The sequence below is a fragment of the Oncorhynchus tshawytscha genome, linkage group LG29 (assembly GCF_018296145.1).
Source record: "Oncorhynchus tshawytscha isolate Ot180627B linkage group LG29, Otsh_v2.0, whole genome shotgun sequence".
NCBI classification, from domain to species: domain Eukaryota; kingdom Metazoa; phylum Chordata; class Actinopteri; order Salmoniformes; family Salmonidae; genus Oncorhynchus; species Oncorhynchus tshawytscha.
This window is the reverse complement of record NC_056457.1, coordinates 8,065,173-8,081,989: the sequence shown is the minus strand read 5'-3', so window position 1 is coordinate 8,081,989 and position 16,817 is coordinate 8,065,173. Positions and strand designations below refer to the sequence as shown.

The following is a 16,817-nucleotide window of genomic DNA, read 5'->3' as shown; positions in this document are numbered from 1 at the left end:
GGAACTGTCATTCTCATTGAAAGCATATACTAGGAAGCGGTAGATCTGTTCTTTGTGCGCTATTTCTAAGCTTCCCGTTCTTGGGTTCAGTTTTTTGCGTCTTACTTTCGGTTTTGTACACCAGCTTCAAACAGCTGAAAATACAATATTTTTGGTTATGGTAAAGATATTCCACAGCTGTTTGGATGGTACAATGATTCTCTACATTATACTGGCATGTTTTGTCACATAAACTGAAATTAAGCAAACTATTTTAATTTTAGCATCCAGGAAATGGCGGAGTGATTTCTGCATAGTGCACCTTTTTTTAATAATTAAGAAGCACCCAAGGGTGAAGTTATTAAGCAATACAAGGTGTTTGTGTGCATATCTGTATGTTGGCTCCAAATGATCACCAGGTGTCTTCAAGCATTAACTGAAACAACAAGCACCTCCTAATGTGGTAATTACATGGAAAACCAACCAATGTGTGATGAACGTCTAATCAGTTCATAAGATGTGAAATGTAGTCAGCAGCAGTGTGCTCCGCTACCTCTTGCAGGGGGTTTTGCCATGCCCCCTGGTGTTCCCTCTGAGGGTCACACTGTGCCCCAGACACCAGCAGGTCATCTGGGAGTCAACCCACCCTATGTCATTGAATAATAGAGGTACAGTAAAGAGATAAGGCTGATTCATTATAAGATCTAATGGCTGCTAGTATTTTAACTTGACTGCATATCAAACAACTGTGTTCATTGTCCTTGATTTTGTGTTCAATGTCCAAGAAAGTGACAATTTTGAATGAAATAAGACAGAACTTGGACCCGATTCTTGTACAAAGCATAGTTTGGTTCATTAGTCCTATGCGTAATCTGTTGAAGGCATTGTTTTCCCTGCCCCCTCCTCCCCCTTTGACTGCACTATTTATTATAGCCGAATGTTTTTAAATCTTATTTAATGCATGTGCCGGCAGATTGTTTATCGAGATGCTGTGGGAGTGTGTGTGTGTGTGTCTGGGAGGGGTCATCTCATTCTCAACGGGAGAAGAATTACCTCATGACAACCAACCACCTCTCAATTAGGCATTCCATTAGCCTATGATTCCTGCCTCGTTGTTTGTGTAGCGATTGCATTTGGCCGGGCGCTAAATCAGTGCTAGCCCCCCGCCGACAGGGACATAAATAAGCGGTCAAAGAATGTGGTAATAGCATTTTGATCTGTTTTACAGTCCGGAGCGTCTAAAGTCCTCTCTCTCTCTCGCTGTGCTCTTGCTCTCTCTCTCTCTTTGCATGATGGTCCAGTCCACTCATCAGGGCACCATAACTCCTCCTGGGCGTTGTCTCAAATGGCACCTTATTCCCTATATATCGTGCACTACTTGTTAAAAGTAGTGCACCACAGAGGGAATTAGGGTGCCATTTGGGACGCGACCCCTGGTGTCTCCACGTTTCCCATCCCCACGGTGAGAAATGGCTAGTCAGCTGATAGAAACGCGCTCTGCTCCCTCTTCCCCGATCACTACAGCTAATGGCTCAGGCAATTAAGGCAGGGGAAATTAATTTGAATTTGACTTTCAATTAACCCTACCTTAAGTTCCCTTTTTTTTCTTCTCCATAAATACGACGTGTGAGTGCTCGTTTGAGTGGTGTATTGATATTTGTTTAGTGCCGTTATTACCTGCGCCCGGGTAGGGGGGGGGACCGTTATAGATTAGGATTGCATCACTGCTGCGTGGAGAGTGCGTGGAGAGATGCGCGGTACACACACTAAGACCTATGGGACACAGGAGATTAATATAGTTCAATAATGACCTCCCGGCCTGCCATTGTCGTAGAGGTAATGTATTAACATCAGGAGTGGGCCAGTCTGGGGTACTCACTGAAATGGGATTGGACATCACAATATGGGACACCGATCATCCCTCTTCCTCACTTGTCCTCCCAACTGACACGTATAAGATTTGACGCCACAAACGGAAACCACTTAACAACACGTGTGTATGATTTACATTTTTTACAGACCTCATTGGTATACAATTCCACTGAGCATAAAAGCCTATTGAATTCTCATAGTCTTCAGTATTATCTGTGCTCTCTAGCATCTAGAGTCCAAGGTTGCTGGTGTCTCTCACTGTTCTTACTAGTTTCTACAAGCCATTGGAGGCGGCGGGCAGTGCTTGACTTGGACAGGCGCTCTGCTGAGCCGAGTACTGGCACCTCAAATGTTCTACTGCTTGTGCTCCAGTTCCTCTTGTGGAATTTTAGCTCAAAAGTGTTGTGGAGCTCCTGCATCTGAATATAAACAGTACGTACACCTATTTCAGTCCAAGTAAACACTGATTTGGGGCAAATGTGTAATGTAATTTTTTTATTTTTAAATCACCTCAAGTTAACTTCAAACCAAATAATTGTATTGATTTGTTCGTGAAATACAAAAATGCACGGTTGCTAAAGTTAGGCTAGCTGTAGTTTGTAGTGACTGTTTAAAGAAAACTAAATGGATTACAGTTTCTTCTGCCCCATAGACTACTTTCAGGGCGAGGAACTGACGAACATCAAGTTGTAAAATACGGAACTTCCCCTTTTAAGCTGTTTTCGCTGCCTCTCTTCTTCCGGACAATTTTGTCGGGGTAGTAAAGAGAGAGGTCTCCTGATGCCAGTCTCACTGCCCCACATCACTGTCACCGTCCAGCCAAGATCCAGTAAACTTCAGTAGGACATGTGGAGCAATCCCCCCCCCTCGCTATGCCTCACCCATCTGGAACACCCACAGCATGCCTCTTCATGATAGTACAAAGCCCGGCATTAGCCCTGGCATAGCCTCCAAACTCTTTCAGCGGGTGGCTGAAGTTTTGTGTGTGTTTGTACCATCCACCCTCCCTCCCACTTCCCCAGTGCCTTTCCTCATTAATCTCCCCGGTCGGACTAAAAGTTCCCCTTTAGAGGTGCGTTGGGTTGCACCCCTGATTGATAGCGATGCGTTTGAAAGGCATTATATTTTTATTGATTCTTAATGTTGTAAATTAAGGAATTTATTTGGCAGCTAACAGAAGGCAACCTGCGATGTTGTTGGGCGTTTATTCTCCCTGATGGCGCTGCGATCTGCTTTAATTGCGTTGCCACTGCACTCACTTATATTAAAAGGGGCTGGGCCATAATTAATCTGTTTTATCCCGAGTCATTTTGGCACAATTTCTGGCAATAAACACCCATAAATAAAGTGGCTGTAAAAAAAAAAAAAAGAAAGAAAGAAAATGCCACAGGTTTTTTTTTTCTCCCTCCATATGCTTAGTGCCACCTCTTCCCGGCACTGTGCTATTGTTATTGATAGGTTTCAAGTGGGTACGCAGCGCATATGGTCAAGGAATCCAGAAGGAGCCACCTGAGAAATGCTAAGTGGATTAATTTGCATTAAAAAAATCGAATGTGTTTAAAGTTGCGCAATTAACCTGTGTTTAGAAAATAGACCCTGATTTATGCCTGCCTGTATGTTTAAGATGCATGCATTATGGAAATGGCCTAGATTTATAATCCATTTAGCTGATGTGGTCAGGGTTTTTAGTGCAATCATTTATAAGGACCTCTATATTTTAATGCCTGGAACGGGCTCTTTTTTTTAGGACTATTCCAGTACATTAGCTCCCGGTTTTATGAGTCACCTGCTCGGCCAAGGTTCTTAATGGCAGCCCAGGTCAAGGTGAGAATTGACATTTATAAAGTTTGAGGCAGGCAGATTTTAAGGCCGGTGTATTTTAGACAGATTGTGTTCTTGTTTTGTGCTTTTGCACCGATGTGAACTGATTTACTGCATTATCGCATCTTTATCTGATGTTCCGGTCAGTCTTTTAACCTCAGTTTTTAATTGCAAACAGCAAAGATGGCTCTCTCACCGATATCCATTGTTGTTATTGATTTGATTATTCTGTTCACTGTTCTGTTGAGGTTTTTATGCTAGTCTGATTTGTATGACTATCATTACCTAATTTTTATCATAACACATAATACAGTGGGGCAAAAAAGTATTTAGTCAGCCACCTATTGTGCAAGTTCTCCCACTTATTAAGATGAGAGGCCTGTAATTTTCATCATTGGTACACTTCAACTATGACAGACAAAATTAGAAAAACAATCCAGAAACTCACATTGTAGGATTTTTAATGAATTTATTTGCACCCCCATATAAACTCAGCAAAAAAAGTCCCTTTTTCAGGACCCAGTCTTTCAAAGATAATTTGTAAAAATCAAAATAACTTCACAGATCTTCATTGTAAAGGGTTTCACATGCTTGTGCAATGAACCATAAACAATTAATGAACATGCACCTGTGGAACGGTCGTGAAGACACTAACAGCTTACAGACGGTAGGCAATTAAGGTCACAGTTATGAAAACTTAGGACACTAAAGAGGCCTTTCTACTGACTCTGAAAAACACCAAAAGAAAGATGCTTCCACCGAAGTTGGCTCCCCTGCCTGTTCGGGCGGTGCTCGGGGGTCGTCGTCACCGTCCTACTAGCCGCCACCGATCCCTTTTTCGTTTGTCTGGTTGTTTTGTCTTATTAGTTTCACCTGTGTTTCTGTTGTTTGGTTTAATGAGCTTCCCTATTTTTAGTAGGTGGACCCGCCCTTGTCTTGTGCACGATTGTCCTTATGTTACGTGTGTGCGTTTTAGGTAGAGGTGGATTTATTTTCTTAACTTGGCACCCTGTGTTTTTTGGGTTGTCACGTTGTTGTCCGCACCCTGTATTGTTGGGCTTATCATTTTGTGTGCCGAAGTAAAGAGCACTTTTCCCCAGTGGAACTCTCTGCCTCTGATTCCTTCACGCACCTAGTCCTACGTGACACCCAGGGTCCCTGCTCATCTGCGTGAACATGCCTGCAAGGAAGCATGAGGACTGCAGATGTGGCCAGGGAAATAAATTGCAATGTCCGTACTGTGAGACGCCTAAGACAGCGCTACAGGGAGACAGGAAGGACAGCTGATTGTCCTCGCAGTGGCTGACCACATGTAACAACACCTGCACAGGATCGGTACATCCGAACATCATACCTGCGGGACAGGTACAGGATGGCAACAACAACTGCCTGAGTTACACCAGGAACGCACAATCCCTCCATCAGTGCTCAGACTGTGCGCAATCGGCTGAAATACTCTTCACTGACGAGTCACGTTTTTGTCTCACCAGGGGTGATGGTCGGATTCGCGTTTATCATCGAAGGAATGAGCGTTACATCGAGGCCTGTACTCTGGAGCGGGATCGATTTGGAGGTGGAGGGTCCGTCATGGTCTGAGGCGGTGTGACACAGCATCATCGGACTGAGCTTGTTGTCATTGCAGGCAATCTCAACGCTGTGCGTTACAATACAGTGCAACTGACACGGCCCGCAACCAAAACATGCGGACTCTCCTTCACTGCAGCCGACGTGAGGAAAACATTTAAACGTGTTAACCCTCGCAAGGCTGCAGGCCCAGAAGGCATCCCCAGCCGCGCCCTCAGAGCATGCGCAGACCAGCTGGCTGGTGTGTTCACGGACATATTCAATCAATCCCTATCCCAGTCTGCTGTTCCCACATGCTTCAAGAGGGCCACCATTGTTCCTGTTCCCAAGAAAGCTAAGGTAACTGAGCTAAACGACTACCGCCCCGTAGCACTCACTTCCATCATCATGAAGTGCTTTGAGAGACTAGTCAAGGACCATATCACCTTCACCCTACCTGACACCCTAGACCCACTCCAATTTGCAGACGATGCAATCTCAACCACACTGCACACTGCCCTAACCCATCTGGACAAGAGGAATACCTATGTGAGAATGCTGTTCATCGACTACAGCTCGGCATTCAACACCATAGTACCCACCAAGCTCGTCATCAAGCTCGAGACCCTGGGTCTCGACCCCGCCCTGTGCAACTGGGTACTGGACTTCCTGACGGGCCGCCCCCAGGTAGTGAGGGTAGGCAACAACATCTCCACCCCACTGATCCTCAACACTGGGGCCCCACAAGGGTGCGTTCTGAGCCCTCTCCTGTACTCCCTGTTCACCCACGACTGCGTGGCAATGCACGCCTCCAACTCAATCATCAAGTTTGCGGACGAAGCCTCCCGGGTGGCGCAGTGGTTAAGGGCGCTGTACTGCAGCGCCAGCTGTGCCATCAGAGTCCCTGGGTTCGCGCCCAGGCTCTGACGTAACCGGCCGCGACTGGGAGGTCCGTGGGGCGACGCACAATTGGCCTAGCGTCGTCCGGGTTAGGGAGGGCTTGGTCGGTGGGGATGTCCTTGTCTCATCGCGCACCAGCGACTCCTGTGGCGGGCCGGGCGCAGTGCGCGCTAACCAAGGTTGCCAGGTGCACGGTGTACCCTCCGACACATTGGTGCGGCTGGCTTCCAGGTTGGATGCGCGCTGTGTTAAGAAGCAGTATGGCTGGTTGGGTTGTGTATCGGAGGACGCATGACTTTCAACCTTCGTACGGGAGTTGTAGCGATGAGACAAGATAGTAGCTACTACAACAATTGGATACCACAAAATTGGGGAGAAAAAAGGGGGTAAAATTCACCAAAAAAAAGTTTGCGGACGACACAACAATGGTAGGCTTGATTACCAACAACGACGAGACGGCCTACAGGGAGGAGGTGAGGGCCCTCGGAGTGTGGTGTCAGGAAAATAACCTCACACTCAACGTCAACAAAACTAAGGAGATGATTGTGGACTTCAGGAAACAGCAGAGGGAACACCCCCCTATCCACATCGATGGAACAGTAGTGGAGAGGGTAGTAAGTTTTAAGTTCCTCGGCGTACACATCACAGACAAACTGAATTGGTCCACCTACACAGACAGCATCGTGAAGAAGGCGCAGCAGCGCCTCTTCAACCTCAGGAGGCTGAAGAAATTCGGCTTGTCACCAAAAGCACTCACAAACTTCTCCAGATGCACAATCGAGAGCATCCTGGCGGGCTGTATCACCGCCTGGTACGGCAACTGCTCCGCCCACAACTGTAAGGCTCTCCAGAGGGTAGTGAGGTCTGCACAACGCATCACCGGGGGCAAACTACCAGCCCTCCAGGACACCTACACCACCCGATGTCACAGGAAGGCCATAAAGATCATCAAGGACAACAACCACCCGAGCCACTGCCTGTTCACCCCGCTATCATCCAGAAGGCGAGGTCAGTACAGGTGCATCAAAGCTGGGGCCGAGAGACTGAAAAACAGCTTCTATCTTCTATCTAGGCCATCAGACTGTTAAACAGCCACCACTAACATTGAGTGGCTGCTGCCAACACACTGACTCAACTCCAGCCACTTTAATAATGGGAGTTGATGGGAAATGATGTAAAATATATCACTAGCCACTTTAAACTATGCTACCTAATATAATGTTTACATACCCTACATCATTCATCTCATATGTATACGTATATACTGTACTCTATATCATCTACTGCATCTTTATGTAATACATGTATCACTAGCCACTTTAACTATGCCACTTTGTTTACATACTCATCTCATATGTATATACTGTACTCGATACCAACTACTGTATCTTGCCTATGCAGCTCTGTACCATCACTCATTCATATATATTTATGTACATATTCTTTATCCCCTTACACTTGTGTCTATAAGGTAGTAGTTTTGGAATTGTTAGCTAGATTACTTATTGGTTATTACTGCATTGTCGGAACTAGAAGCACAAGCATTTCGCTACACTCGTATGTGACAAATAAATTTGATTTGATTTTGATTTGAAGACATCCTCCTCCCTCATGTGGTACCCTTCCTGCAGGCTCATCCTGACATGACCCTCCAGCATGACAATGCCACCAGCCACACTGCTCGTTCTGTGCGTGATTTCCTGCAAGACAGGAATGTCAGTATTCTGCCATGGCCAGCGAAGAGCCCAGATCTCAATCTCATTGAGCACGTCTGGGACCTGTTGGATCGGAGGGTGAGGGCTAGGGCCATTCCCCCCCAGAAATGTTGGGAACTTGCAGGTGCCTTGGTGGAAGTGGGGTAACATCTCACAGCAAGAACTGGCAAATCTGGTGCAGTCCATGAGGAGGAGATACACTGCCATACTTAAATGCAGCTGGTGGCCACAACTGATACTGACTGTTACTTTTGATTTGTAACCCCCCCTTTGTTCAGGGACACATTATTCCATTTCTGAGTCACATGTCTGTGGAACTTGTTTAGTTTATGTTCATACAAATATTTACAAGTTTACAAATATTTACAAGTTTAAGTTTGCTGAAAATAAACACAGTTGACAGTGAGAGGACATCTCTTTTTTTGCTGAGTTTATATTTATATATAGACTACTGTTCAAAAGTTTGGGGTCACTTAAAAATGTCCTTGTTTTTGAAAGAAAAGCACATTTTTTGTCCATTTAAAATGACATCAAATTGATCAGAAATACAGTGTAGACATTGTTAATGTTGTAAATGACTATTGTAGCTGGAAATTTTAAATGATGATTTTGAATGAAATATCTACATAAGCGTACAGAGACCCATTATCAGCAACCAGCACTCCTGTGTTCCAATGGCACTTTGTGTTAGCTAATCCAAGTTTATCATTTTAAAAGGCGAATTGATCATTAGAAAACTCTTTTGCAATTATGTTAGCACAGCTGAAAACTGTTGTGCTGATTTAAAGAAGCAATAAAACTGTCCTTTAGTCTAGTTGAGTATCTGGCGCATCAGCATTTGTGGGTTCGATTACAGGCTCAAAATGGCCAGAAACAAAAAACTTGTTCTGAGAAATGAAGGCTATTCGATGTGCGAAATTTCCAAGAAACTGAAGATCTCGTACAATGCTGTGTACTACTCCCTTCACAGAACAGCGTGAACTGGCTCTAACCAGAATAGAAAGAGGAGTGGGAGGCCCCGGTGCATAACTGAGCAAGAGGACAAGTACATTAAATCGCCATAAAAAAAGCCAGTTTTGCAACTGCACATGGGGACAAAGATCGTACTTTTTGGAGAAATTTCTGGTCTCTGGTCTGATGAAACAAAAATATAACTGTTTGACCATAATGACCATCATTATTTTTGGAGGAAAAAGAGGGAGGCTTGCAAGCTGAAGAACACCATCCCACCGTGAAGCACGGAAGTGGCAGCATCATGTTGTGGGGGTGCTTTGCTGCAGGAGGGACTGGTGCACTTCACAAAATAGATGGCATCATCATGAGAAGGAAAATTATGTGGATATATAAAGCACACTTCCAAAGTTGTGGCAAAATGGCTTAAGGACAACAAAGTCAAATTATTGGAGTGGCATCACAAAGCCCTGACCTCAATCCTATAGAAATTCTGTGGGCAGAACTGAAAAAGCGTGTGCGAGCAAGGAGGCCTACAAACCTGACTCAGTTACACCAGCTCTGTCAGGAGGAATGGTCCACAATTCACCCAACTTATTTTGACCCAAATTAACCAATTTAAAGGCAATGCTACCAAATACTAATTGAGTGTATGTAAACTTCTGACCCACTGGGAATGTGATGAAATCAGTAAAAGCTGAAATAAATCACTTTCTACTATTATTCTGACATTTCACATTCTTAAAATAAAGTGGTGATCCTAACTGACCTAAGACAGGGAATTTTTACTAGGATTAAATGTCAAGAATTGTGAAAAACTGAGTTTAAATGTAGTTGGCTAAGATGGATGTAAACTTCTGACTTCAACTGTATATGTGTGGACACCCCTTCAACAAATTAGTGGATTTGGCTATTTTAGCCACATCCGTGTATAAAATTGAGGACACAGCCATGCATTCTCCGTACACCAACATTGGCAGTAGGATGGCCTTACTGAAGAGCTCAGTGACTTTCAATGTGGCACCGAGTGACACCTTTCCAACAAGTCAGTTTGTCAAATGTATGCCCTGTTAGAGCTGGCCCTGTCAATTGTAAGTGCTGTTATTGTGGAATGAAAACATCTAGGGCCAACAACAGCTCAGCTGCGATGTGATATGCCACACAAGCTCACAGAACGGAACCGCCGTGCTGAAGCCCATAGCGCATAAAAATTGTCTGTCCTTAGGTTGCAACACTCATTTCCGAGTTCCAAATTGCCTTTGGAATCAACATCAGCACAAGAACTGTCCGTCGGGCACTTCATGAAATGGGTTTCCATAGCCGAGCAGCCTAAGATCACAATGCGCAATGCCAAGCGTCGGCTGAAGTGGTGTAAAGCTTGCCGCCGTTGGATTCTGGAGCAGTGGAAATGCATTCTCTGGCGTGATGAATCACGCTTTAACATCTGGGTTTGGCGGATGCCAGGAGAACGCGACCTGCCGAATGCATAGTGCCAGCTGTACAGTTTGGTGGAGGAGGAATAATGGTCTGGGGCTGTTTTTCGTGGTTCAGACTAGGCCCCTTAGTTCCAGTGAAGGGAAATCTTAACCCTACATCATGCAATTAATTCCTAGACTATTCTGTGCTTCCAACTTTGTGGAAACAGTTTGGGGAAGGCCTTTTCCTGTTTCAGCATGACAATGCCCCGTGCCAAAGCTAGGTCTGTACAGAAATGGTTTGTCGAGATCAGTGTGGAAGAACTTGCCTTGCCTGCACAGAGCCCTAACCTCAACCCCATAGAACACCTTTGGGATGAATTGGAACACCGACTGCGACCCAGGCCTAAATGCCCAACAGTGCCCAACCTCACTAATGATCTTGTGGCTGAATGGAAGCAAGTCTCTGCTACAATGTTCCAACATTTAGTGGAAAGCCTTCCCAGAAGAGTGGAGGCTGTTATAGCAGCAAAGGGGGGACCTACTCCATATTAATGCCCATCATTTTGGAATGAGATGTTCGATGAGCAGATGTCCACGTACCTTTGGTCATGCCATTTAGCAGATGCTTTTATCCAAATTAACTTACAATCATGCGTGCATACATTTTCGTATGTGCAACCCCAGCGGGAATCGAACCCACGATCCCGGCACTGAAAGCTCCAAGCTCTATAAACTGAGCCACACAGGATCATGTTATCATGACCTGAGTGCATCTATGATGACCTATGACCTTTTTATTTCTCCGTATAGGCCCTGTATGAGAACATGCTGGTGGAGCTGCCGTTTGCCAGCTTTTTCCTGTCCAAGCTGCTGGGCACCAGTGCTGACGTGGACATCCACCACCTGGCCTCGCTGGACCCCGAGATGTACCGCAACCTGCTCTTCCTCAAGAGCTACGAGGACGACGTGGAGGACCTGGGACTCAACTTCACCATCGTCAACAATGACCTGGGAGAGGCACAGGTGGGTGGGGCTTGTGTGTGTCGATGGGGGGGACGTAGGAGTTATCACAGCATCGCCCTCTTTGATTGCCTGTGACTCCATCCCTCTTTCCTGACTGTGTCTCTGGCCTTGTCATTCTGTCCCCCTCGCCATTCCCTTTTCCCTCCCTGCAGTGTTAATAATTAATTTCCCTCACGTTGTCTGTTTTCGGCACTGAGAGAGATAAAGCACGTCGTCAGCTCTCGCCCTGAGTGGTGCCGTGCCGCGGGGAATAGGAGGCTCTCTGTTGACCATTCTACCAAGGCGGCCATCAAGCAATTTTCTCAGAACACGCCTGAGAGGCATGACTTTTACTTCTTTGGCACGTCCAACACGTCTGAGCCTGTTTTTTTAGACAGAGAGTGGTCTATTCACTGCCCTCTAGTCACCCTCACCAGTCACCCCGGGCTGGGCTAAGCACTCTACCCGCTCCCCCTGTTTGCTCAGGGCCTTACCTTCTCTTATTAGCTCCTCTTTAAACAGGCTTGAACAGTCGCGCTACAGTGTAGCCCGCGGTCGCAAATAGGGCATCCCAAATACGATTTGGAAAACAATTTGCGGGAGATAAGGCACACACTCGGAGGCAGACTGGCCCGTATATGCCCTCGGAAGATAGCCAAAGCAAGCAAGATAAAGACAATCATTCTCAGACATTAGCACATAATCAGAAACACAAAATGAAACTCAGATAGTGGGCCTGCTGGCTACTAACCCTTATGTGGTTAGCTACTTAATGTACTTTTTAATCGATTTTGTAGGGTGACTGACTTTTTTCATTAAGGTGGCTACTTCAGATTTTCGGGAACATATTGATCTTAGAGTATTAGAAAAGTTCCTTAGTGATCTGGATTATTTTACTGTGATTATGTGGTATGTGTCCTTACTCCATCATTTAAAAAACTAAGCATGTGTGTTTAGTGAGTCCGCCAGATCAGAGGCAGTAGGGATGACCAGGGAAGTTGTCTTGAGAAGTGCGGGAATTGGACCATTTTCCTGTCCTGCTAAGCATTCAAAATGTAACGAGTGCTTTTAGGTGGTCAGGGAAAATGTTTAGAGTAAAAAGGACATGCTTTTCTGAAGGAATGTAGTGAAGTATAAGTTGTCCAAAAAATATAATTAGTTAAGATATCCCCAGAAAACTACACAAGTCGTACTTGAAAGTATTTTACACCACTGCCCCTGGGCCCCTTGATCAGTGACTTCTCCCCTTGCTCCACTGGTACCTTCAATCACGCTCTCTGGGTCGACACACCCTAAAAAGCTGATCTTGACGCAATAATATTACATGCTCCACTATGAAATGTATATTTTGCATGGAGTGACACTTTCTGGTGAACACATTTCTTGACTTTTGAAGTTTAGAGCATTGAGAAAGTAATTGTGAAGTGTGAGGGTGACATATGGTGGCTTTCGCCTGGTTGCCCTCTACGTGGATTTGAGATAAATGCCTGTATGTCTGACAGGGCCTTTCTTCCAGGTGGTTGAGCTGAAGCCTGGAGGGAAGGACATCCCTGTGTCCACGGCCAACAGGATAGCGTATATCCATTTAGTGGCAGATTACCGACTCAACAAACAGATCAGGCCCCACTGCCTGGCCTTCAGACAGGGCCTGGCCAACGTGGTCAACCTGGAGTGGCTGCGTATGTTTGACCAGCAGGAGATCCAGGTAAGTTCAAGGATATTCACTAGGTTTGCAAAATCCAGAGGATTTCTGGAAAACGTCTAATTTTGGGAAAGTTACCAGAATGTTGCAAGTCGATTCACATTACTTTTACAAACATGCACACGTAAATATACACTTCAACATTTTCTTCATCGATCTTTGCTGTCCCACTACAGGTGTTGATATCTGGAGCTCATGTACCCATTTGTCTTGACGACCTGAAGACGTTTACAAACTACTCAGGTATGATCACATTAATGGATGGTTTGTACAATTTTATTTAAAGAAACAAAACTACTCAGGTATGATCACATTAATGGATGGTTTGTACAATTTTATTTAAAGAAACAAAACTACTCAGGTATGATCACATTATGGATGGTTTGTATTAGTTTATTTTAAGAAACAAAACTATTTAGGCTCTGCCATAATGGTGAAAATGATATTGAAGTTGTACTCATTAATACTCGGTGATAGTCCATTTCTAGTAGTAGTGATTACTTTGAACATTTTAATGTGCTGTAAAGTCAGGAGGATTTCCATAGAGCTAACTGTCAAGCTCTCCTGCCAACTTCATGGGACAGGTGGCCTAGTCACGGCATACGGTTGCGCTCTAGAGTAATGTGTTTGTTGAATGGGGGGTAGTCGAGATGGCATGGCTGCATCATGAGTCTTAAACAACACAAACAATGTGACAGCTACGTCTGTCAAACAGTGGATTCACTCGGTTTAGTTTTTTTTTTTTTTTTTTTTTTTTTTTTTTTTGGAAGACTAAAAACCCAGGTGTGTCAGATTATCATTTCTCTCTCTCTCTTCACCAGGTGGTTACACTGCCACTCACCCTGTCATTACCATCTTCTGGGAGGTGGTGGAAAGCTTCACCGATGAAGAGAAACGCAAGCTGCTCAAGTTTGTCACCAGTTGCTCGCGGCCTCCCCTCCTGGGCTTCAAGGTGAGGGTTGACCGAAAGTTCATTACGTCTGCTTTTTTTTCTTTCCTGCCCCTTTTTTCTACCCTCCGTCTGGTATTATAGACTGTGTTGATTGTAGCCGGCGCCATCAGGAGTTCAACCAAAGACTGTGAGAGTCCAAATTACACCCTATATTTTTTACTAAAAGTAGTGCACTATATATTATAGGGAATAGGGTGCCATTTAGGATGCAACCCAATACCAAATCCAGCGCTAGGGAGTGTTCCTCTGTTGTAATGGGCATGTAATGAAAATGCCTGGCCTGATAACTCCCTCCGATGATCCTTTTCAAATTAGGCTCGGTGATAAGACTCATAATGCTCCCTAGCTCGTGCTTATCTCCTATACCTGCTCACTGCGGTTCACAACCCTCCTCTGGATTATAAATCCATTTGAGCCCTTTGCCCGACCGTTTGGGCGTGAGCTCGGTTGGCAGGTATCACCCGCCGGACAAATATTGACGTTGGTGTCAGACTAAGCCGGCGGCACGGTGAGCGTTTGCACTGTTGGCTCCTGTTTGACCTCGATGAGAAATGGGGAGACGTTAGTTTCACACACAAAATAAAGGCATACAGTGCATTCAGAAAGTATTCAGAAACCTTTACTTTTTCCACATTTTGTTCTGTTGCAGCCTTATTCTAAAATTGATTTTAAAAGAAAAAATGCTTCTCATCAATCTACACACAATACCCCATAATGACAAAGCAAAAACATATTTTTATACATTTTTGTAAATGTATTAATATTGAAAACCATATACCTTATTTACATAAGTATACAGACCCTTTGCTATGAGACTCCAAATTGAGCTCAGTTGCATCCTGTTTCCATTGATCATCCTTGAGATGTTTCTAAAACTTGATTTGGAGTCCACCTGTGGTGAATTCAATTGGTTGGACATAATTTGAAAAGACCTGTCTATACCTGTCTATATAAGGTCAAACCAAATCTAATTTTATTGGTCACATGCACATATTTAGCAGATGTTATTGCGGGTGTAGCCAAATGCTTGTGTTTCTAGCTCCGACAGTGCAGTAATATCTAACAAGTAATATCTAACAATTTCATAACAATACACACAAATCTAAGTAAAGAAATGGAATTAAGAATGTATAAATATATGGACGAGCAATGTCAGAGCGACATAGACTAAGATACAGTAGAATAGAATACAGTTTATACATATGAGATGAGTAATGCAAAATATGTAAACATTATTAAACCTCTTAGAGCTACCCCCTACTTTTTTCAATTTCCGCCTGAAGACATACCCACATCTAACTGCCTGGAGCTCAGGCACAGAACCAAGGAAATGCATATTCTTGGTACCATTTGAAAGAAAACACTCTGAAGTGTGTGTAAATGTGAATTGAATGTAGGAGAATAAAACACAATAGATCTGGTTTAGATAATACAATGAAAAAAAACAATGTTTTTTTTTATTGTTGTATCATCATCTTTAAAATGAACAAGATTAAACAAACATTCAGATAGGATGATGGGGACAATTTCAGTGAAAAACATAAGAGGGCAACAGTACTTGTGCAAAGTTTCAGAATGATAACTTCCAAAATGAGTGTGCTTCATGACATTTATCATGAAGTCACCCAGGTGTCCCACACAAGTAGCCCAAATGTACCCAAGTGTCCAAATTGGTGAAGTTATACTTTTTGAATGGAATAACTATATACAAAATACCAACATGGTATTGTAACACACACCCCCAAAAAATGGAGAAAAAAACATGAAAGAAAAAAAATACACATTTACAAAATAACACTTTCAATATTTGGAAGACCCTCAGTCCTCTACACAATATTATGCTGCTGATGCCAGGTGCCATAGCACATCCATGCCTGCAGAAATACATTTGGACAGATGAACACCACTTGTGGCAGGAGCTGGATGAACCAGCTTCAGTGGGGGATGGACACCTTGGCCCTGGGGGCTCCCATTCGGAGTCAGTGTCACTGCGAAAGAAAATGTTCAGTTAGAATAGTTTCACCTATGAGCACTGTATCAACAGGTATAATAAACATATATATAGAGAGTACAGGGAACATATGGTTGAATATATTATTATAGACTTGCTAGATCTACTGTCTCATTTATATTATGACATTTCAGCTAGATTTACTGTCTTTATTATATTACAACAGACCAGCTGTATTTACTGTCTCCATTTCACTTTGGCCATTGTTGTGGGCCTGCCCTCCCCTCAACAGCCTCAAATAGGCTATTTCATTTCACAAATAGTATTTTATATTATTAATTTCACAACAGCATTAGCATGAGAAGAACTTACCAGTCCAAAACGATGTCCTCTCCGTTCAAAAAATATTCCTCCATTTGGGAATCGCTAAATGAATCGTCCTCGATCAATTTCTTCTAAAATTGTGTGTACATCTGTATATCTAGACTTAGATTTAGCTTTTCCTGACTTAGTCGCCAAACTGATTGATATATAAACAGCTGAATATGCGCTTTACCAAAACAATGCTGTGCGCAAAATGCGTTGCTCCTTCCGGTATGAATCGTCAATGGCGAATGAACCTCTTTACGCCGGAGTTTACTACATGGGTTGGTCTTCCAACACATAAACATTACATATTGCCGTTTACCTCAGCTCATTGGCTATCTACCCAGCTAGATTTCAAGACGATCAGTGATCATTGGGTTAAAATACAGTCAATCAACGAAACAGCGGGCAAATCATTGGTGCACAATGATGTCATTACTTGTTGTCTTCAAATCGGTTTCTTTCAGTCAATATGTCCCTCGAAATGACCCATCAGGTTTGGTTGTGTTACAAACAAACCAGTTGATTGCAATGAAACCAAACATGACTGGAAAAGTCACGTTCTGTGTGTGTATTTACCTTGAATGTGTCGTCGACAATGGGAATGGGAATGAGACGGAATTCA

General features: G+C 43.9%; 1 protein-coding gene across 1 annotated transcript in view; it reads left to right on the top strand.

Annotated features, from left to right (window-relative positions):
* The window catches only part of ube3c (ubiquitin protein ligase E3C), a 47,781-nt gene that overhangs the window by 25,488 nt on the left and 5,476 nt on the right, over positions 1 to 16,817 (top strand). The window contains exons 20-23 of the mRNA XM_024393110.2: positions 11,030 to 11,242; positions 12,738 to 12,926; positions 13,100 to 13,166; positions 13,745 to 13,875. Coding sequence (XP_024248878.2) covers positions 11,030 to 11,242; positions 12,738 to 12,926; positions 13,100 to 13,166; positions 13,745 to 13,875 — 600 coding nt within the window. The remainder of the gene's footprint in view (positions 1 to 11,029; positions 11,243 to 12,737; positions 12,927 to 13,099; positions 13,167 to 13,744; positions 13,876 to 16,817) is intronic.